Source organism: Lycorma delicatula, chromosome 1, assembly GCF_047948215.1.
Source record: "Lycorma delicatula isolate Av1 chromosome 1, ASM4794821v1, whole genome shotgun sequence".
Classification (NCBI taxonomy): Eukaryota; Metazoa; Arthropoda; class Insecta; order Hemiptera; family Fulgoridae; genus Lycorma; species Lycorma delicatula.
The window spans coordinates 228,876,533-228,899,640 of NC_134455.1; the positions used below are offsets into that span (position 1 = coordinate 228,876,533).

The window sequence follows — 23,108 nt, forward strand, 5'->3', positions numbered from 1 at the left end:
TGTGGTAACAATGACTCTGCCGTTTTACAGTCAAACTGGCTGTGGTGAATGTACTAATCCACACATGGTTTGAACCTTTCTCTATACAACAGATGATGTTGTATGAGAGATGGATGCAACATAATTCAGCCAAGATTTTTGTTTAGCACACCTAACACTTGACAGCAGACAGCTCTAGCATTGTGGAAGGCACAGAACATTTCAGTCGTCAAGTCTTCTATTGAAATTACATAAATCCCTGCAGTCTTCATCCCACCAAGGAACAGCAGGCTGCTTTGGCTTTCCAGATGTTGAAGGGATGATTTCATCCCTTCAACAATGAATTTCTCGCAAATGAATTTTCATTTGCGAGAAATTCATTCATTATCGAGAATCTGGTATGTAAACTAGGCAAGCTGATGGATCATGCTACTGCTCTTAACATAATCACTAAAGGAATCCTTGTATCTGATTCAGTCCACTTTCTGAACTAACCATCTGCATGGCTGACTCAAAAGCAAATCGCAATTACTGACTAAGATAACAACCAGTCTATGATCACTTCCAAAGAAGTTTTTGGAAACACACCAGGTAACACGTGGGAGTATGGTTGCTGAACAGAAGGAAAGATTGATGCACAAAAATATACAAAATTAAGATGACATAAATATATATGACCCAAAATGATGTATAAATGTGTATGACCCAAAAGTTATATCAATCAGCTGTATATAAATACAGAAGGAAAACATTAATCAGTATGGATCCAAGTACAAAAATTGGATAGTACACCACCCCATTCATACATTCTGTTCCTATCCAGCTCTTTTAAAATTTAAATTCAATACAAATAACTTTTCTCAACATTTTATACTCTTATATAGGAACAGAAATAGCAATTTTCTTTTAAAAATATATCCTTAAACTTCTACATTCCTTGAACAACTAGATTGAAGCTTTCTTAATTTACAAGAGGTACAAGATTTTATGCTTTGAGGAAAGAAATTTTTTATATTTAACTTTATAGGCTTAGGATCTCAATTTGCAGATAAAAAAGAAGTTTCAAATTAAATTAGATGAAATATGTACATCAGATCTTTTTCTTTTCTCAGATAAATAGCAGGGAAGTAGCTCAACTGTTTTTATTTTAGGTATTATATATTTTTTAATTACGTGCATTTTTTAAAACAAGCCGTACAAACAATTTTTATAGGTAGTTCTTAGTAAAGATAAACTTGACTTCTATGTTACAATTCATCTTTCATTTTATCAGCTTTATTTATTTCAACCTTCTAATGACTAGGTTTTACAATTAGAATTAAGACTACCTACCATAATGTAAGTCTGAGATTTTCTAAGTTTTATCACGTCATTTATTTTATTTTTGTCTTCAGTCATTTGACTGGTTTGATGCAGCTCTCCAAGATTCCCTATCTAGTGCTAGTCGTTTCATTTCAGTATACCCTCTACATCCTACATCCCTAACAATTTGTTTTACATATTCCAAACGTGGCCTGCCTACACAATTTTTTCCTTCTACCTGTCCTTCCAATATTAAAGCGACTATTCCAGGATGTTTTTTTTTTTTTTTTTTTTTATGAAATGCAGAGAGCCACATTTTCTTGGAAAAAAAGCAGCTGTAGTTTTCCATTGCTTTCAGCTGCGCAGTACTCAGAGGACTGAGTGATGTTGATATGGCCGTTTAAGTCATTCTGACTCACGCCCCTAACAACTACTGAAAGAGCTGCTGCCCTCTTTCAGGAATCATTCCTTAGTCTGGCTCTTAATAGATACCTCTCCGATATGGTTGCACCTTCGGTCCAGCTACTCTGTATCCCTGAGCACTCAAGCCCCCTCACCAACGGCAAGGTCTCATGAGATCATATATTACTTTTCTGACAAGGACGATCTTCTATTGACCATTTAGTGTCACTAGAAACAGCCATACGAAACGCTTTCCTAAATCGCCAGCACCTCGTCGCTATCTTCTTCGATATAAAAAGGTGTATGACACAGCATGGCGACGTGGTATTCTTAACACTCTCAAAGAATGGGGAATCAAGGGCAATATGCTTGCTTTTATCCGGGGATTCTTAAATCACCGAACGGCTCGTGTTCGTGTGGATGATTCGCTCTCAGATAGTGTCATCTTGGAGAATGGAGTGCAAAAAATTGAATGCACAGAAATGCATTCAATTTTTTTTCATCTATTTAACCAAATAATAATGAACTCCAAAAACTGAAAAAAATTACTAATTCCTTTTAGGGAGTAGTGAAAATAGGTAAAAACCCCCTCATTCTCAAAATATTTTATAAACTTCTAAATTTCTATTAACTGAATTATTTATGTAACAAAAAACATAATTAAAAAAATGGTGTATTTCAGAATTTTCTGTTATAACTATGTTTGGACTTATACTAGAATCAGATCCTTTGAAATGGTGAAAGTTTTGGTTGGAAATTTGGTACAGACAAAAACATATCTGCTTTCATTTCCAATTTAGAGCCTTCACTTTCATCTGCAAATGTTACTTCCACTATCACGCTTTTCTATTCTGTTAGAAATTGTAAGATACACACATATTCAATAAAAGAACAATCACTAAGACTACAATTTTTAAAACCATGCACAAACATGTACACAAAGATAACTGAACACAGTTTTGAGGTTAATAAGAAAAAGTTCAAAATAATAATAACAAAAAGCATTAATAATATTAAAACGGAAGTAGTTAAATTACATAAATAACAGTTAATGGTAGTACTGTTAAAAGAAAGCTAACACACATGTACATTAGTAGTAGTTTGAAGAGGAAGTTAAAAAATACTGATTATAGTCCATTACGGGAGTTAAGTGCCGAATGTACTAGTGCACTAGTAATATTTAATATTCATAATATTTAAAAAAGTAAAGTGTTTATCTTGACAAATTATTTTAATTGATAATAAAAGCCAAAAATAGGCTTATTTCTGCTGAACAGATTTAGTCAATTATAATAAATCTCAGTGTAATTTAATATTTATAAAAGTTTAAAAAAATACATACCTAGAAGTAATATTAGTTGACATGAATGATAACTGTGTCTGCAAAGGTCGAGAGAATGGTGAAACAATTGGGAGAGGAGTATATAGCAACCACGTATAGAGCAAAGGATCAACACTGAGTCGAATTCCATTTACACAAAACATAAGAACTGGCCCATGTTGTGGTTGTACTAAATTCAATTGTTGGTGTGACTGAACTGAAGTCAAATTTATATCCTGAGGTCGTCTAGTTTGCAATTCAAGTGGCTTCTGAAACAAACCTTTTAAAAACTACACATTTACTAACAGAAAACATTAAAAGCATTTAATAGTTTGTTTTTATAGTTTTAAAAAAAAATTATTCAAAATAACATGTATACATGAAGGAAACTAGATGTGTACCAAATGATTTAGTTCTCAACCAAATAACAAAAATAACCATAAAACAAAAATAACAATAACTGATGAGACAATCACGATAAGAAAATATTAAAAAAATGTAACTGGAAAATAGCTGATAGTTAAAATTTACAAGAAAAACATATAAAAACAAACAACATAAAGATAATGACAAAAAATAACACTAAAAAATAATTTCAAAAGAGAATAAAGGATGAACAAAAACTTGAATTCATTAAGCCACTGAACTGAGAATTTTGATTTCAGGTTGAAACCACATCCACTAATGGGTGAATAGGAATGCTCGGATCTTGTAGCAATAACACATACACAGCAATCAAGTAACCTCTCTCTAATTTCTTGTGAATGGCAGGTGTATTATAAAAAGACAATCATGTGTTTTACACAGTGCCAACAAGCATTTATTCTTGAAAGTTATTTTAAATCGTTATCATTTAAAGTAGAAGGAAACCTTTTCCTTGATCAAACATATTCAATAAGTCAACAATTTCATGAAATGTCATTTGAAAGTCTACAAAACCACAAAGAAATTAGAATTACATTTGTATCATATTCACATTGTACAGGAACAGCAAGAACCCTATAACAGAAAATGACTCAATTATTACAGACAGTTTATGCGTTTAGTGTGCAGCAATATTTAGATCTTAGATAAGGTTTTCTTTAGTGATGAGGTTTAACTGAAATTAAGTATCTAACAGTAAACAGTCAAAATAACCAATATTAGAGTGCAGAGAATACTTATGTCTTCCACAAGAGTGCATTACATTCAAAAAGGATCAGAGTTGGTGCACAATTTCTTGGAAGAGAATAGTGGGTCCAATATTTCTCATGGAAATATTAACGTCTGAAGCTACCAGAAGATTATAACTGACTTAGCACTGCTAAAAGATGAATGCAATTGTTGGTTGCAGCAATATGGTGCAAAACCCCACACACCCAACACTGCTACTGTATGAGTTCTTTGTGAGGAAAATCGTTTTCCTATGGTATAGGGCCAGATTTATCTGCCATGGATTTTTTCCACAGATATTTTATTTTTCTCTTCTGTTCTATTTCATATGAAAATGTCAATGTTTCATGAAAAGAATTTAATTTATAATATTTAGACGTAAATATTAAAATAAATGAAAATAATCAAATAATAACTGGAGTATATAAAAACCTACTTCAAACAAAATTATTATAAATAAATATTCCAACTATCCTTGGGTTCAAAAAATCAATATTTTTATAACATGATAAATAGAGCAATAAAATACTCAAACAATAAACAAGAATTGTATAATGAAATAAATAATATAAAGAATATAGTCATAAAAAAAGGATATGAAACCTCATTGATTGATAATATTTATAAAAAATACAATTCTAAATACTTCAATAAAATAAACATCTCTGTATTAGAACCCATAGATGAAAATGTAAACAATGAAAATATTTATATAAACTACACCTACACAAATAAAATTATAGAAAACTTAATTTTTATAAATAAAAAAAGAAATCTGATAATCATATAAAGACATTTAGAATATTATAATAATAAAATAGTATTAAAAAATAAATACGATTCTCTTGGTATTTATAAAATAAAATTCAATAATTGTGAAAAAAAATATTGGAAAAACAAATAGATCATTCAAAGATAGATTTAATGAACATTTCAGATTATTTTAAAAGTAAAAAAATAGTTTCTCAAATGTTGCAGATCATTTAATACTTAACAAACATAATATGTAGTTAAAGTAAATATTAAACATAAAATTAATAATAAAAAATTAGAAATTTTAGAAAGATTTTACATATATAAATATAAATGTAAATTAAGCTTAATGAATCTGCAGACAGAATTTGATGGGTACATTCTTATAAATACTATTTAAGTTTGTAATACATTGACAAGAAATTTTAAATAAATAAATCAGATAATCAGTACAATACTGACTGTATTAATATTAGATAAAATGTTAAGGACATTTTAAGTATTAACTTTTTAAATTTTTTTAAAATATTTTTATTGACTGAACAAATATTTGTTCTAAAAATTTTAACTTATCAAAAATGTAAATAAGAAAGGAGAAAAAATAAATAATTTAAAAAAAAAACATTACTGAAGATGGGCTAGGCCCAAAAGCGCTTTACGGAAAGAGAAAATAAGGTGAGTGTTTTTTTTTTATTTCTGTACTTGTGGAGTGGCTGAATAAGTTTATATTTTGTAATTAGCTAGAATTTACATACAGAAAAAATACAAAAAATTTAAGTTAAATAAATTAATATATATATTTGTAAATAAAGAAAATGTGTTGTTGATAAATTATAAAGTATAAATAGTATAACAGTTTTACAACAAAAATTATGTTGTGGTAAAAACAATGACTCACATTTAAGTAAACCAGTTCACAAGAATATTTTCTTTACAAGCTTAATACAGATAATATAAAAATATATATGAACAGAAAAAGATAAGGATTCCCAAACCACTTTTTCAACACACAGGGAATGAAGTTTTATTATAGAGTAACATTACCTTAAATAAAACAAAAACTATTTACACATACTTTTTTTGAACCTCCAGATTTACCATTAGGTATTGCTTCAGAAGATGAGATGAATGATTTGTAGCGTGTGTAAAAATGCCATGCCTGACAGGGATTCAAAACCAGGACCTCCGGATGAAAGGCCAAAATGCTACCACTCATGCCACGTAGGCTGGCATTTACACATACTTCTATTTTTTTTTTAATAACATAGACAAACTTAAACAAAACTTTACAAACTAAATTAACAATATTGATATATATATATATATATATTTTGAGGCATGTAATGTTTAAAATCCAATTAAATAAGAAACACCCAAAGTAAAATGCATAATTTTTTCTTTTTTCGGTTTAGCCTCCGGGAATTACCATTTAGATATTACTTCAGAGGATGAATGAGGATGATATGTATGAGTGTGAATGAAGTGTAGTCTTGTACATTCTCAGTTTGACCGTTCCTGAGATGTGTGGTTAATTGAAACCCAACCACCAAAGAACACCGGTATCCACGATCTAGTATTCAAATCCATGTAAAAATAACGCTTTACTAGGACTTGAACGCTGGAACTTTCGACTTCCAAATCAGCTTATTTGGGAAGACGCGTTAACCACTAAGACCAACCCGATGGGTTAATATGCATATTTAATGTATCTAGATTTAACGTATCAAGACTGCATTCCTAACAAGTACATTCAACAACCTACACCCTTTATAATCAAAAGATGCATCCCGTGCATTTACTGATTTTACTTTCACTATAAGAACTCAGAGTTGTATGCTGAAAACTGAAGGGTAATGTTATAATCAAAGCCATATTTAATAAATTAGTACTGAAGAACACCATGCAACAATAATTTACAATATGCAGTTGAAATTTATTGTATGCTAAATGTGATAAAAAATAACAAAAATTCTGATTTTTATTAAAAAAAATGTTAATTCTTTTTTAATGATACTGTTCCCTTTGAAGTAGCCCCAAAAAATTGAACATGATGTGCCAGCATTTCTTCCAGTCTGCTAAACTTTTGTAGAAACCATATTTTGGTATATCCCTAAATTCACTCACAATTTTTTTCATAATTTAATCTATCTTTACAAATCAATGTCCTTTTAATATTCTCTTAATTAATGGAACTTGAAAAAGTTGCAGGATGCCTGCTAAATCAGTTATTTTTGGGTAAATAATCAGAAATTAACAATAATGGATGTGCTGGAACCGTTATTGTGGTGCAAAACCAAGAACTGTTTCCCACATTTGTAGTTGTTCTTCAGATTCCCTCACATGAAGAGCATAAATCTGCTAAGTAATATTTTTGTTGTTGTATAACTTTGTGGAAAGAATTGATAATGCACAAATCTTTTGTTCTGTCATTTTCAAAAAAATTGTATTGCTAGTAATAATAAAGTGACTCCTAATTAATAAGCTGCCATATTTGAACTATGCATCTAATATAGGTCAAAAAATGATATACATCATCTGTATTTTACTCACAGTGCTCCATTACTCTGTGAAGGGTTTAAGAAGTACACCTTAAAACAATGACAGTACATGTTTTAAAAATATAAAACATAATCAATGTATAACCACTGAATTCTCATAACCTGTTCATTATATATTCTTCACTTTCTACTTCAATAAATCATAATACTGGGTGTCACAGAGTAGAGTCCAATATTTCACAAGGTCATTGACAGGGAGGAAGGTCTCTCTCCCTCCCACCGTTGGGTGTGGGAGGTCCCATTCACTCGGGCGGAGGATGAAGTTTGTCAGTAGGTGTCATACCTTAGTCAGGTGAATGGTAATGGGACTATATTATTGGAACTTTGGAACTTTCTTTAAAAATGCAGAATCCATGACCACTATGCAAATAGCATCTCGTATGTGCTTCCGTTTAACTGCAAGTGAGGCCGTTCCAGATCGCAAATTGATACTGAAGTAGATTGCAAATGTAAGGGCAACTGGTTCTACATTTCTGAGATGATCAGCTGGCCATCATAGACAATCAAAATGCCAGAAAATGTTGCTACTGTGCCTTAAAGCCATTAAAGAAGACTCCAAGACATTCTGCTTGAAAATATGCTTCTCCACTCGGGATTTCCTATCAACCTGCAAGGCATTAAAAACCTGTAAACAAACAAAATTTTTGGCATTGAGCATTGGAAAACCCCAAACAGCTTAGTAAAGACCTCTTCACAGTCCAAAAGGGAAGTATGGTAGACTTTGGGCATTGTGAGGGCCCTACTTTTTTGAAGAGGGTTGTGTCACATTACTGCGACTTCCAATCAGTACTGTTACATATTGGAAAACTTTCTCCGGTCTCAATTGAAAGAATTTGATGAAGAAGAATCAGAGGGCTGGTTTCAACAGGATGGGGCAACAGCTCACACTATCATCACTCTTGTGCCGCTTTACAAGAATGTTTTTGGGACATCTGATTTTATGACAAGGTGATATTGAGTGGCCTCCTCGTTCTCCTGATCTTAGATCATGTGACTTTTTTTATGTGACTGACTGAAAGTGAGGTCTACAAATACTAGCTTCAAACCCCTAAACAACTTACGGGATAATAGAAGTTACCATTGCTAGTCCTCAAAATATGCTGGAGTGAACTTCCAAGAACAGCTTCAAATGTGTGTGGCACATTTGGACGACATAATTTTTAAAAATTAAGTAAACAAAACTTCATTAATTGTGCTTTGCAAAAATAAAAGATGTTTTTCATACCTTTTACCCTATTTTTTTTATTAACCTGTGAAATGTGGAACTCCATTCTGCCACACCCTGTATAACTATAGTTTTTGAATGAATAAAATAAAATTAGAAATATTAAATAGTAATAATTTATTTACATCTGAAGTTAAAATCAAATAAAATGAATACCCTACTTTCGTGCTAATCATTCAAATATCTTTATTCAGTTATTGAAGGTAACTGAAATAAAAATGAGGGCCTACCTCTAACATTCATACAACTCGGGCAATATTTTTATTGAAGTGTGATTTTTATAGATTATTAATGATGGAAAATAAGATAGAAAAAATTTAATAGAGCGCTCAATGCAAAAGAAAATAACTGTAATCAAATATACTAGTAGATCAAGCATTAATTAAGTACTGACAAAATTTCATGCATATGATTTATTATTGGCCAATCGATTAGATGCAAGTCTCAGCTCAAGACTCATAAATCCTGGCAAGTATATTAGTAGCTGATGATCATATCAACTGGTACAACGTAATTAATACAAAAAGTGTAGAATTTTATAACTAGGTGCTCCCTTACACATTAACTTTCTAATCCTTTTCTTCAACACAACACAAGGACTACAAGAGTCCTCATCACATTAAAAAATTATATAGTAGTGCAAATATCAGCAGGATGTTATTAATAGGAATCAAGATTTTTTTTTTATAAATTTTGACTTTAAATATAATTTAAATATTTAATATCTAAAATATTACCATTACGGCCATACCATTACCTGTCATTAAAGGTTTATTATCATTTGCATGTGGACCAAGAAGAATCATTGTTTGCAAGTTGGGTCCCTTATCAGCCAGTTGAATAATAAATGCTTGGCACGAATCAACACATATTTGAATGCTCTCACTAATTCCAGTCTGAACCCACAGAGCCGATAATTTATCCATGTTCAGCTTCAAATACACCATATCTGAGAAAAATAGAAAGTGATAATAAATAAATGAGATACCTGTAATGATGCAACAGAATAACCACACTCATAAAAGAGAACAAACTCTGCAAAGCATGATAGTAATTTTTACTATCAAAAATAAACCTATTATAAAGCTATAATTTTTTTTCTTTTATTTAAATTATTATTTTATTTTCTATCAAACTCCATAAAAATAATTTCTGATTTCCTGTAACATAAAAATCAAATTTCACTGAAAAAACTGAAAATAAAATAATAAGATAAAGAGTTTCACAACAAAGTCCACTTAGCTGTATGCGATTTTGTACAAGTTTACTTACACCTGTTCCTCTCATTTGTAATTATTACTTATTTTGTTTTATTTATACTTTTTTCTTTTTTCTTTTCTCAAGAAAGAATTTTAATATAGTGATTAATATCAGTGATTTCTCAGCTTCAAATACTTTGAAGCTAGGACTGATATTTTAATGGGTGGAAGTAAGATGTTAATACTTTTTTCTTTCTTTTTCCTGTTTAGTTTCCGGTAATTACCGTTCAGATAATGCTCCAGAGGAGAATAAGGATGACATGTATGAGTGTAAATGAAGTGTAGTCTTGTACAGTTTCAGTTCAGCCATTACTGAGATGTGTGGTTAATTGAAACCCAACCACCAAAAAACACCAGTATCCACAACCTAGTATTCAAATTCGTGTAAAAATAACTGACTTTACTAGGACTTAAAAGCTGGAACTCTCGACATCCAAATCAGCTGATTTGGGAAGACACGTTTCATCACTAGACCAACCCAGTGGGTTAAGATGTTAATGCAGAGTTGGCTAAAATAATGTTAATATTAAGTAGAGGATGGAAGGAATTTTGCATCTCAATTATATTAAAGAACTGAAAACACATGTGAAAATTATATTTAGATTATCATTCAGAATATAATCAGCCCACAAATCAATGTGTATGTATGTTTAAGACTATTAGAATGTACTTAGATTTTCTTCTTTGAATTATTAAAAGTTAAAAACTTTTAATAAATTGACAGAATTAACTGTCAATATGTGCAAGACATAGACACAGACAGAATTTTACTTTGAAGTGACCTAGTACATGTGTATATATATATTGGATGCCACAACCAGAAGGGAGGTATGACCTGATAAGAAACATCACTCTTTTTCAAAAGTTGAATAGTAATTTTCAAGTTAAAGAAGTATCCAATACCATGTTTATCAGAGAAAGTAAGGAGTTCAGTGATCTCCCAGTGCCACCTTCATTGAGTACAATATATAATACCATATCAAAACACTCCACTCACTTCACTGCAGGTGGTATTAAGATTTATAACTCATTATGTCACCACATTAACTAGATGGATAGTGAACACAATTATTCTGAGAGAAAGCAACTTCGACTGGCAATTGTAATATCTCAAAAGCTTTATATGCATAACTGTAATTACCATAATAAAGATTGAAGCAGACTATAAAGCAACTAATAGATGTTAGTTTTATGTGTGAAACAATGATATTCAGAAATTCAATCAGTAGAGGGCATACATACAAAAATATATATGCAGTTCCTATAGTTTGGGCTCTGGTTAATTGGTACATGTTATATTCAAAATTAGTTTATACACTGGAAGTGACATCTAAAAAAATTAATCAATTCATTTGCTGGAATTGACAGTTTTAGCATTCCTAAACTACAATGATAGAAAATTTCAAATCTATTTAAAAGTAGGTGGATGCTACTGCCTAAATTATAACTTTTATTTATGTGTCTTCATCATATTAATTTCAAATGAATATTGCCTACATTATCTGATACCAATTTTCTTTTAAAAAATTTACTCAACTAACCTGTGCAATAAAGGACCTCCTAGATCTGATGGCCAGATCAATATAATGGCTACATCTTCTAGATCTGAAGGTCATTCAACATTAAATTCTCTATCATCAATCTACAGATGGCCACACAAATATTAACACTTTTAGGATAAACTTTCTGTTAGAGATTCCTTTTAGAGATAATATTTATATCCTGATACTAAATAATCTCACAAGGATTCACATTCCATTTTGAAGAAAACATTTTTTATTTGATATTCATTCCCTCAAGAAGGATTTAATCAAAAATTAATAATACATAGATTGAAACACACAAAATGTTCTATGAATTTTTATTAATCTTTAATTTTTTTTGTCTTGTCATTCAAATAGTTTGATGCAGTTCTCCAAAGATTCCCGATCTAGTGCCAGTCACTTCACTTACCCCCTACATCCTACATTCCTAACATCTTGTTTTACATATTCAAAACATTATCTCCCTGCACAATTTTTCCCCTCTACCTGTCCCTCCAATACCAACAGGTATTGCCTTAAGATTAAACAGGATGCCTCAATATGTGACCAATATGTATGTCTCTTCTTTTGGCTATGTTTTTCCAAATGCTTCTCTCTTCATCAATTTACCACAACACCTCTTCATTTGTCACTTTATCCACCCATCTGAGTTTTAACATTCTCCAACAGCACCACATTTCTAAGGCTAAAAATCTTTTCTACTCAAGTACTCTGATCATCCAAGTTTCACTTCCACATAAAACTATGCTCCAAACATATACTTTCAAAAATGTTTTCCTGATGTTTGAATTGATTTTTTATGTAAGCAAATTATATTTCTGACTGAAAACTCATTTCACCTGTGCTATTTGGCATTTTATATCGTTCCTGCTTTGTCCATTATAGTAATTCCATTTTCCAAATAACAAAAGTCTTCTACCTCCGTAGTCTTTTCTTGTCCTATTTTTATATTCAGTAGTCCAACTACTTGATTTCTACATTTGATTACTTTTGTTCTTGTTTATTTTCACGTGGAAGTTCCTGCATAGGACTTAATCCATGCCATTCATTGCTTTTTCTATATCTTCTTTACTCTTGATTCGAATTACTACAATTATCACCATATAGTAGCATCTTTATCTTTTCACCTTGCACTGTTACTCTGGATCTAAATTGTTCTTTACTACCATTAACTGCTAGTTCTATGTAAAGATTAAAAAGTAATGGGGATAGGGAACATCCTTATCAGACTCTCTTTTTTATTACTGCTTCTTTCTTTTTCTCTTCAATTATTAATGTTGCAGTTTGGTTCCTGTACATGTTAGCAATTTTTCTTCTATCTCTATACTTAAACCATAAGTTTTTTTTAAAATGCTGAACATTTTATTCCAGTCTACATTATCAAATGCCTTTTCTAAGTCTATAAATGCCATGTATATTGGTTTGCTTTTCTTTAATCTCCCTTCTACTATTAATCTAAGCGGTAAAGTTGCTTCCCTTGCCCTATACTTTTCCTGAAACCAAATTGGTCTTCTCCTAACACTTCCATTCTCCTTTCAATTCTTCTGTACAAAATTTTAGTTAAGATTTTTTATGCATGAGTAGTTAAGCTAACTGTTCTGTATTCTTCACATTTATCTGCTGCTGCTTTCTTTAGTATCATGACAGTAACACTCTTGTTGAAGGCTGATGCAAATTCCCCTTTTTCGTAAATATTACACACCAGTTTGTACAGGGTCATTCACAGGAATTGGATGTTTTTAAAATAATCATAAAAAATTGAATATTTACTTTAAAAAAGTTTTATTGGTACTAAAACACTTGTTAAATCAAAGCATTTGTTACTTACTCATGAACGAAAAATTATATCCGGCAAGTGATGTCCATTTTGGGCAATACATTGTTGTAGCCTTTCACGGTAACTGGCCTCAATTCTTTGCAGCATGTCTACATCAATCTGGGTGACGTGATGACGAATTGTGATCTTTAGGTCCTCCAATATATGCGGTTTATTACCGTACACATGCGATTTCAGAAACCCCCACAACAAAAAATCACAACTACTCAAGATGTGGGACCGAGGGGGCTAAGGAATGTCACCGAATCTGGAAACAATCCGTCCCGGAAACAAGTTACGAAGAAACAGCCATCGTTGCCCTCACTGTAGCTCCATCCTGCTGGAATAACACATTTTGAAAATCGATTCCCCGGTTTCGTAACTCAGGGATGAAAAACATATTCAACATTACAATGTAACGATCAGCTGTTACAGTTACGGCAGCGTCATTTTCTTCAAAAAAATATGGTCCAATAACACCAAACCTTTCCTATTGCACACCAGACAGTCACCTTTAGGCTATGAAAATGGTCTCTCGTGAAGCTGATGTGGGTTTCTTTCTGCCTAATACCGGCAATTCTGTTTGTTGACGAAGCCATTCAGATGAAAATGGGCTTCGTCACTCATTAACAATAACAAATTTTCATTTTCTTCAAAAATGGTAAGCATTTGTCGACAAAATTGTAATCGCTGCGTGAAATCTTGCTCGTTTAACTGCTGCAAGACGGCTATCTTGTAAGGATGGAAATGCAGGTCTGTATGCAGAATTCGTCTTACCGTACTTGTGATCATTTGAAGCGCTGCTGAATGCTTCTGAATAGAGCGGCGTGGGCTTCTGACAATGGCTTCCCTTACTCGTTTGATGTTCTTCGGAGTGCTACCTGTTTGTCGGGGAACCGGTGGTTTTTTCTTCAATATTGTACCACTTGTTCGAAGGTTGTTTACCCATCGCAATATTGTGTTATGAGAAAGGATACTTGCATTACGATGGATATTAAACTGACGGCGAAAATCTCGCTGAACAGCAGTTACGAATTCGTCATTTCGCACAAAACTGTCATACGCGTACAGGCGTTGGTCTAACGTCCACGGCTCCATCTCAACGACTAAAATGTAAATGCTATGAACAAAGGAAACGTCAGACACCAGCCACGTGCCCCTCCCACCACGAACACCCGAGTACAACCCACTTCAAAAACATCCGATCGATCGCTTCCTCACCTGCACTGCATAGTAATTCTGCAAGTATCCAGTCTATTCCAGGAGCCTTTCTGCAATTCAAATCCTTTAATTTTCTATTAAATTCAGATATCAGTATTGTAACTCCCTTTTCATCCTCTTCAACTTCCTCTTCTTTCTCTATAACACCAGTTCCCAATTCATTTCCTTCATATAGCTCTTCAGTATATTCCACCCACCTATCAACCTTTTCTTTCATATATAAATCGATGTACAATCTTTGTTTAACACATTATTAAATTTTAACTTATGTACCACAAAATTCTCCTTAACTCTCCTGTATACTCCGTCTATTTTACCAAAAATCATTTCTCTTTTCACTTCTGAACACTTTTCTTTATCTACTCTTCTTTCGCTAATTAGCACTTCCTGTTTATAGTATTTCTTAATTGTTGATAGGTTCTTTTACCTTCTTCATCACTACCATTCTTATACTTTCTATGTTCATCCATCAGCTGCAATATATCCTCTGATATCCACGGTTTTCTACCAGTTCTCTTTGTTCTGCCAAAGTTCATGTCTGCTGATTTAAGAATTTCTTTTTAGCATTCTTCATTCTTCTTCTATATTTTCTACCTTCTCTTTTTTACTCAGACCACTTGCGATGTCATCCTCAAAAACTTTCTTACTCCTTTTCCTCAAGCTTCTCTAAATTTCACAGATTCATCTGACAACTTTTTTTTTCAGATTTTTAAACTCTAATCTGCATTTCAATATCATTAAAATATGGTTGCTATCAATATCTGCTTCTGGATACAATCTGCAGTCGATGGGTAGATTTAATCTTAACCATTATATAATCTATCTGATTATATATTGCAGTATCACCTGGCTTTTTCCATGTGTATATTCTTCTATTATGATTTTTAAATTGGGTTTGGCAATTACTAAATTATATGTTGTGCAAAACTCAGTAAGTCAGTCCCCTCTTTCAATCCTTTTGCCCAGCCTGAATTCACCCACAATATTTCCTTCCTTGCCTTTTCCAATGCTTCCATTCCAATTTCCAACTATTATTAAATTTTCAAACCTTTTATGAGTTTAATTTCTTCATCAATTTCTTCGTGTGCTCACAGTACCTCATCATCATAGGTACTTGTGCCTACGAGTACCTATGATTAACATACAGACGTTAACAATTGTTGTTGGTTTAGGTTTTGATTTTATCCTTATTACAATGATTCTATCACTATGCATTTGAAATTCTCACACTCTCTTATCTTCTTGTTCATTACAAAACCCACTCCTGCCTACCCTTTATTTGAAGCTGAGTTAAAATCACCTGACCAAAAGTTGTTTTCCTCTTCCCACCAACCCTCGTTAATTCCTACTACATCTACATTTAACCTATCTTTTTCCCTCTTTTTAATTTTCTAACCTACCAACCTTTTTTAGACTTTTAACATTCTATGCTCCGACTTATACAATGTTATATTTTTATTTTCTGGTGACCCCTTCCTTAATAGTCCCCACCAGCGATCTAAACGAAGGAATCTCCACCACATTTAAACAACTGTAGATAAAGAAAACAATTTTTCTAGACGACTGTTGTTGGATAGGCAAAGGCTGTTTGTCTTGTTTTCCAATAACACCAGATTAATGAATCTCATTATTAAACATAAACACTAATACAACAGTGGAAAGACATTTACAACAAATTACTTATTCTGTACCTTCATGCTATGGCTTCATTAATGGTTCATGTACTTACTGTTTTTAGTAATTAAAAGAACTTTAACCATATCTTCTTAATATCTTTAATAATCTCAAATGCAAATTTTTATAAAACAAATGTTGTACAATTCAGCACTCATAAAGTCCTAATTTAAAGATTAATAAATTTAATTAAAAAATGCAATTCCACTAAATTTTTAAAGCAATAATGGATAAAAATTTGAATTAGAAGCATCGTTTAAATGAAATAAATCAAAGGCTGTCTTTGGAATTTTTTTCCTTTTTTGAGATTTATTATAACTACTGAAATACCATTTGTGGTTTATTATTATGCTTTCATTTATAAAACACAATAGAAATTCAACAATAATAATACTGTTTTTGTTAGAAAAAATAATTGCACTTGTTACAATCTTCTGACATAATGCTTCACGCAGGAAACTTTAAAGCCACTTTATAATGTGCAAAATTTGTTATGTTTTAAAAGAAAATTATAAAAAATTCACTCAGCATAAACAAAAATAAAATACCTTTCACGGGAGCTCTTTCCAATAACCATTGTGTCACCTTTAAATACATTTTTTTTATTGAAATAATCCATAAAAATTAGTAAATAAATGTATCATGTAATTTTAAAATTGTAATTATTACAACTTTTTCCCCCTCTGTTCCCCTGGGTTAGTCCTGCAATCAAGCATGTGAATACTAACTCAACCCAGAGGGGTATCCTGTGACTCTAATGAACCTTCCCACTTGCCGGCACAGCAGGTCGGCCCACCAGTTCTGGATATTTTACCATCATTAGCCTGCCTCTAACTGACAGGACAGCGATGAACCCAGGCTCAGGTATGTCGTTTCCAGGGTCCCCACCCCACAAGGCAGGACTCAGTTTTTAATTAACTTTGTTTGCCTCCTCAAGCTTTGAGGCGGGAGAGGCTGAGCCCAGCTATGCTGTTCCCAGATCCTGCCCCCGCCACCAGAACTCGTCTTGCTTTTTTTCAGACCATTTGCCACTCTCACTATTCAATTTCCTTCTGCTGTATTATTTCCATAACCAGTGTTTCATATGATTCCCATTCTCCAATGCTTGTAACATGTATGGCACAGTGGTTTCAAGAGCAATCCATCCCAGGCCATGTCTTTGCTTGAGTCTTTCCAATCTGTAACACTCGTAAAGGTATGATGGGGCGAATCTATCAATCCGCAATATATACAATTGGGCAGTTCTCTTCGCCCAAATCTGTGCAAGTACGCTCTATATTCCCCATGACCAGAAAGAAGCTGGGTAACACAATAACCCTTGGCTTCCATTTAGACCCCATCAAATGCCTGAGGGAGTTAATGGCCTTTTCTGCTTTGTTTATAACTTCTTGAAGTTGTTTATTAAACAAACCATTCTACGCAAACCAAATGCTCAAATACTAAACTAGCAGCATCGTGCCTATTTGGACTGCATCCACATCAATTCTAATATGGCATATTTTTTTTGCCTCACCACCGTCATTACTTGTGTTTTTTTGGGGAGAAAGCTGTAATCCGTTGGATCGGAGCCAAATGCTTATTCTTCTAATTGCCAAGTTGGCTGCTCTTTCCACTTCTTCTTTTGACTGGCCGGAAGCTAACAAAGCCAAATTGTCAGCGTATCCGATTAAAGATATGTTGCCAGGGAATTCGAGTCCCAACATCCCAGCAAATGTGATGTTCCAGAGCAACGGGCTTAACACAGAACCTTGGGGCACACCCCCTTGCATTACAAACCGTACCTCTCCATCTTCAGTTTCTGTCAGCACCACCCTCTCATGTAAATAACTATTAATCACCGCTCTGAGATAAGGGCTTCTTCATTCTAATTCATTCATAATGGCCGTCCACATAAGTTGTTGAAGGCATTGTGTATATGGAATCTTCCTGGTCCTCCGTGTGCCAACGTCTGCCCTACACGGATCAACCCAGTTTTTTACCTTACATAGTGCATCAACCGTTCATAACCAAACTGCAACGTTAAAAGGCCAGCTGATGTCTCTAATTCTAGACCCGTTCAGCAAGGAGCCCTTCGTATAATTTGCCAAGTGTAGGCAACAAACATATAGGTTAATAGGTTCGAGCTTGACCGTCTATAGTCGGCTTCAGAATTAGTAGAAGCTGTCCCTGCTTCCAAGAAACCGGAAAGTTACTGCACCCAAGGGCTTTATTAAGTGCTGTCATAACAAGCCAAGGGTGTGTCACAGTCTGCCCCTTTAGCAACCTTCCCAGTACTCCATCAGGACCCGGGCTGTTATTAATATTCATCTGAGAGATCACCCACAAAAGCTCGCTCATGCTAAATCTTCTTGTCTCATTACATGTAGTATTCGACTGATTGACTTCCTCAGTTATGAAAAGCTCCCAGATGGCTCTTTGAGTCTGCCCTCTAGTTAACAGGGGGAGGAGCACGCCAAATCTTTTCATCAATCCCAGTACGCCCTTCCCCAAGGATCTTCATTTAGCTTTTACAGATTTTTTCCATGCTTCATGCTTAGCGGTTTTAATAACCAAAGAGTGTTCCTGGCATTTTTAAATGCAAGTTCTGCTTCTTTTGGCCTTTGTCTTCTCACTCGCTGTAGTTTATCACAGGCCACAAGTATTGCTTTTCGTAAGTCTGTGAAATCTCGAAACCACCAATATACTTTTCGTCGCCTTGGATTGAGGTGTGGTCTAAGTTTGTCATTTTCATCTATTAAACACTGCAAAAAGTCTTCTGGGTCCAATCTTGTCTGGCCTCCAATTTGGTGCTCACTGCTTCCGAAAAGGCTGCAATTTGTGTCTCCATTGGCTTCCAATTATATCTTTTTATCTGCCATATTGGATATTAAACTGGATCACACAATGATCGCTAGAGAAATCTTCTTCAAGTACCTTCCAGTAGACCAGTCTTGGCAACAGCCTCTTCGAAATTGCTGTTATGTCCACAGTTGAACCAGCCCCTCTGCCAACGAATGTCTTAATGCCAGGTGTATTTATTGTGACCATATCCAATGTACCCAATACCGTCGCCAATTTGTAACCTTGGCAGGTCGACCTCATTTGACGCACTCGGCATTGAAGTCACCCGCCAGGACCACCAGTCACCTTATATCATCTCTTCAAATCGATCAAGTATTCCTCAAAGCGAACATCATCACAATTAAGTGTAACATACCCACTAATCAGCAAACACGACATTAATGTCACGACAACAAAATTACTTCCAACCTTTATATCTCAAATTGTAAAGTGATTGAAGACCATCCACACTGCAGAATCTCCCTCCTCATCAACGTGCTAGTCTCCAGTAGTGACCAATCTTTGGTTTAGCTCTGTGAACAGGATGAAATCAACATCTTTTCAAACCGCTGATACCCATGCCAAATCGCGGACATTTATTGGCAGTCTTTGGTTCACATTTATCTGAATGCATTTCATGATAAATGAGGATGTTCCGGTCCGATGTCCCTTCTCTCTACAATCCAGACATCAGCTGGATTCTGGTGTCCTTCACCCCCACAATTATAACATAATTTCAAGCGATTTGGTCTTGAACACTCTGTAGCCATGTTTTCGAAGTTTAAGCACCTATAGCATTTGATTTCATCTGTACGCTGTTCAATCTTACAGGAGTGCCAGCCAATCCGTATTCGATCTTCTTTGCTCACTAGCATCTTAGAGTCACTAGCCAGAAGAAAAACCATCACCCTCTGGATCTCACCATAAGCTGGTCTTAGTGGTGACACTCGGACCGGAACATCATTTCAAACTTCTCTCTTGATTGCAGTTTCCACTTCTTCTGCAGTCGCACCTATATCTAAATCTTTGACATGAAAAATTGTCCTACGTAAGTCTTGGAATCGTTCATCCACTATTGTGTTTTCTACTTGGGTTCCTAGATGCTTAACTACGTCATCTCTTTTGTTTGAGGACTCTCTCACTCTAATTTTCATAGTATCCACACGTCCTTTCTTAGCTGATAAAATATATCTGATGTGTCCTCACCTATGCTACCTTTAACTTGTTTTAATAAATCTGCGTAGCTGACTCCTGATTTACGTATTGTAACCACCAATTGTAATTATTACAATTAAAAACATCTAGTGATTATTTTAAACTCATAATTAACAGAAATAAATAATAAAAAAAATAAGTAAGTCCAATGAATGTTTGATAATAACAAAATAAATTCAGTGATTAGAATGAATTATTACAACAAGAAAAATAATAAAATAATTAAAATACTTTAATAAATAGATATTTATTTAAGGTATTTATTTAATAATAGCATTTTATGAATTACTTCTGAAGTTAATGAAACTGTTTATAACTGACTAACTTCAACTTATCATCCTTGTTTTTAAATAATCACAACATTAGTAAGTTTAAGATAGTTATTAAAGTAACTGATACTTATTAAGAAATCGATTAACAAATAAGAGACAAAAACCTCACAACAGATTTTAAAGGCTAAATTTTAAAGGATTTCTACAGGGTATACCATTCCAACCACATGATGATTTGGAGCACACTTAATAAAATTATTCAGTTCATTATTAAGTATTTCATAAAAATAGCCACATTTAGAAATCAATAGCTTAAGACCTCTATACGCTTAATTACTAAATTTCCAAGAAAAACAGGCCCTAATTTTATAAAATAACCATAAGATTTATTATAAACTGCATTTGATTTATTAATTAAGTTACTTTCTGAAATATCAAGGTTAGTTTATTTAGAAATATGGCTACTTCTATTCAGTTTAAAACTTTTCAATATTTTCATAATTTTTGTTTAAATATTGATAAGATTTTTTTTTTTAAATCTAAAAATATCTGAATTAAAATTTGTTTAATTATGTTAATGGGTTCTTGGAGAAAGACCAAAAAAGTTGATCTTGTGTTCGTCTAATTTGACATATTAAAATATTTAGTAATTAGTCTTACTAAATAATAGTCTATAAGTTATTAAAAAAATATAATTAACTTTAACATGCATAAATTTTAATTAGAATGTTTACATTTTTATTAGTTTACAATCAGTATATGTTTATAGTTCAATCATAGAGAAATCATCACAGTATTTGAACTAACATTCTAGTACAATGAGTAAAATTTTGCATTCTTTTTCAAACATTATCAATTAAGATGAAAGATTTAAAACACTGACATTTCATGGCTTTTTTATTATGGCCCACACACAGCTGAAATATTTAAGAGCGTTACCCTTAATTACCTAAAAAAAAAAAATTTTAAATAAGATACTCACAGATTCTCTGCATCCAGCGAAAAAGATAAGAGTACTAAATGTATGATTTACTCATTAAATATTAAAGGAACTCTTTTAGTTGTGGAGGTTAACCACTTCACCAGATAAGCAAAAAACTTATGTTGGAAATTCATTATTCAATTCATAATTTTGTACTATGTGATAAATAAATCTCCAGCCTGACCAGGATTCTTCAGACCCATAACCTGATCATAATGACATCTGTCTATCACAAAGTTTCAACAAGCCCCACAATTAAACACCAAGCATAAAGTTTAATTATTCCTTTTCAGAAATTACTACAATACATACAGCATCAACATTATCGTAAAAAAATGTCTATCCCACACAACAAATCAATTTTGGTAAGTGAAGCTTTGCTCTAAATAAACACTGCAAGGAAAATATCTATAGAAAGATTTGGCTAACCAGATCTTCTCAAGTAGAGGGATGCAAAATTACTGCGATAATAATCTGTAAGAAATTAATAATTAATTAATAATGATGGCTTTTAGTGAACCAAAAAAGCTAATTTTAAAAGCGGTGTAAAAATCTTTTTTCATTGGATTTTTTATCAGTTTAAAAAATTTTTTTTTTTTTACTTTAATAAATATACAGTATAGTATAGAGTATAAATATAATAAGTATACAGTATAGTATGTATATAGCTGTAACAAGGGTAGGTTAGTAACTGACTGCTTGCTACTATAAATACAAAGCATATGCTAAAAATTATGGCAAAAAAATCAACTATTCAAAGCAATGAAAATTATATTTTTTAGGTAAATTATTTCATTTTATCTTAAATGAACATTTTTCTCACTACAGGATATTTTACTCACTTATGTAGAAATTATTCTTCTGGTTTTTGACAATTACTTTGGTGAGAGCTTTCTTCACTGTACAAACTGTTAAATATTAAACTGTTTTAAGTAGTAAAAATTCTTAGAGCTCTACTTTAATTGGCAAACAACTAATTAATATATGCGAATCAGAACTAATGAACAATTCAATAATCTCTTAAGTGAAGATCATGTAATACAAACCAATTGTAGCAGCAGCATCCTGTATAAGTGAAGTATTAAACAATGTCTCATAACTGGTTTGATATCTCTGCTTGTTATTGCTCATAATTAGTGAATTTAAAATCTCAATGAGAAGTAAAAGTTTTGGTTTAGATGAAGTTAGGGTCAGCTGTTCTGAAACATTAATAAAAAAAATTGCAAAATCTTACATCAGAAATATAGTTTATTCTACAAATAAGGATAATTACACATACAAACATACAAAACAGATTAATATCAAATATCTTAAATCATTCCCCTTGAAATTGAAATCACCAACAGAGATTTCATTTTGTAGAGAGAGTCAATAAATAGAATGAACAAAATTCTATAATTATGACATTATGGAAAACAATATATTCGTAGTTGTAAATTCCAAAAGTTACAACATGAGCTGACAAACCAAACTAATAACAACGTGATTTTCTTTTCTTCTACTACAGCCAATAAATGAAAATGACTTCAATAAAATATACCTATTTTCTTGCCAGCTGCTATTTTTATAAACAAAAATGGAAAAATCAAATATATCAATCTACAATAATGTAA

At 32.6% G+C, this 23,108-nt stretch overlaps 1 protein-coding gene across 2 annotated transcripts in view; it reads right to left on the reverse strand.

The window, feature by feature from the left end:
* The window catches only part of Vps13B (vacuolar protein sorting 13B), a 368,739-nt gene that overhangs the window by 249,765 nt on the left and 95,866 nt on the right, over positions 1-23,108 (reverse strand). For both annotated transcript variants that reach the window (XM_075373949.1, XM_075373942.1), the window contains exons 16-18: positions 22,542-22,694; positions 9,450-9,641; positions 3,026-3,284 (exon numbers count right to left, since the gene is read on the reverse strand). In XM_075373949.1, the coding sequence (XP_075230064.1) occupies positions 3,026-3,284; positions 9,450-9,641; positions 22,542-22,694 (604 nt within the window). The remainder of the gene's footprint in view (positions 1-3,025; positions 3,285-9,449; positions 9,642-22,541; positions 22,695-23,108) is intronic.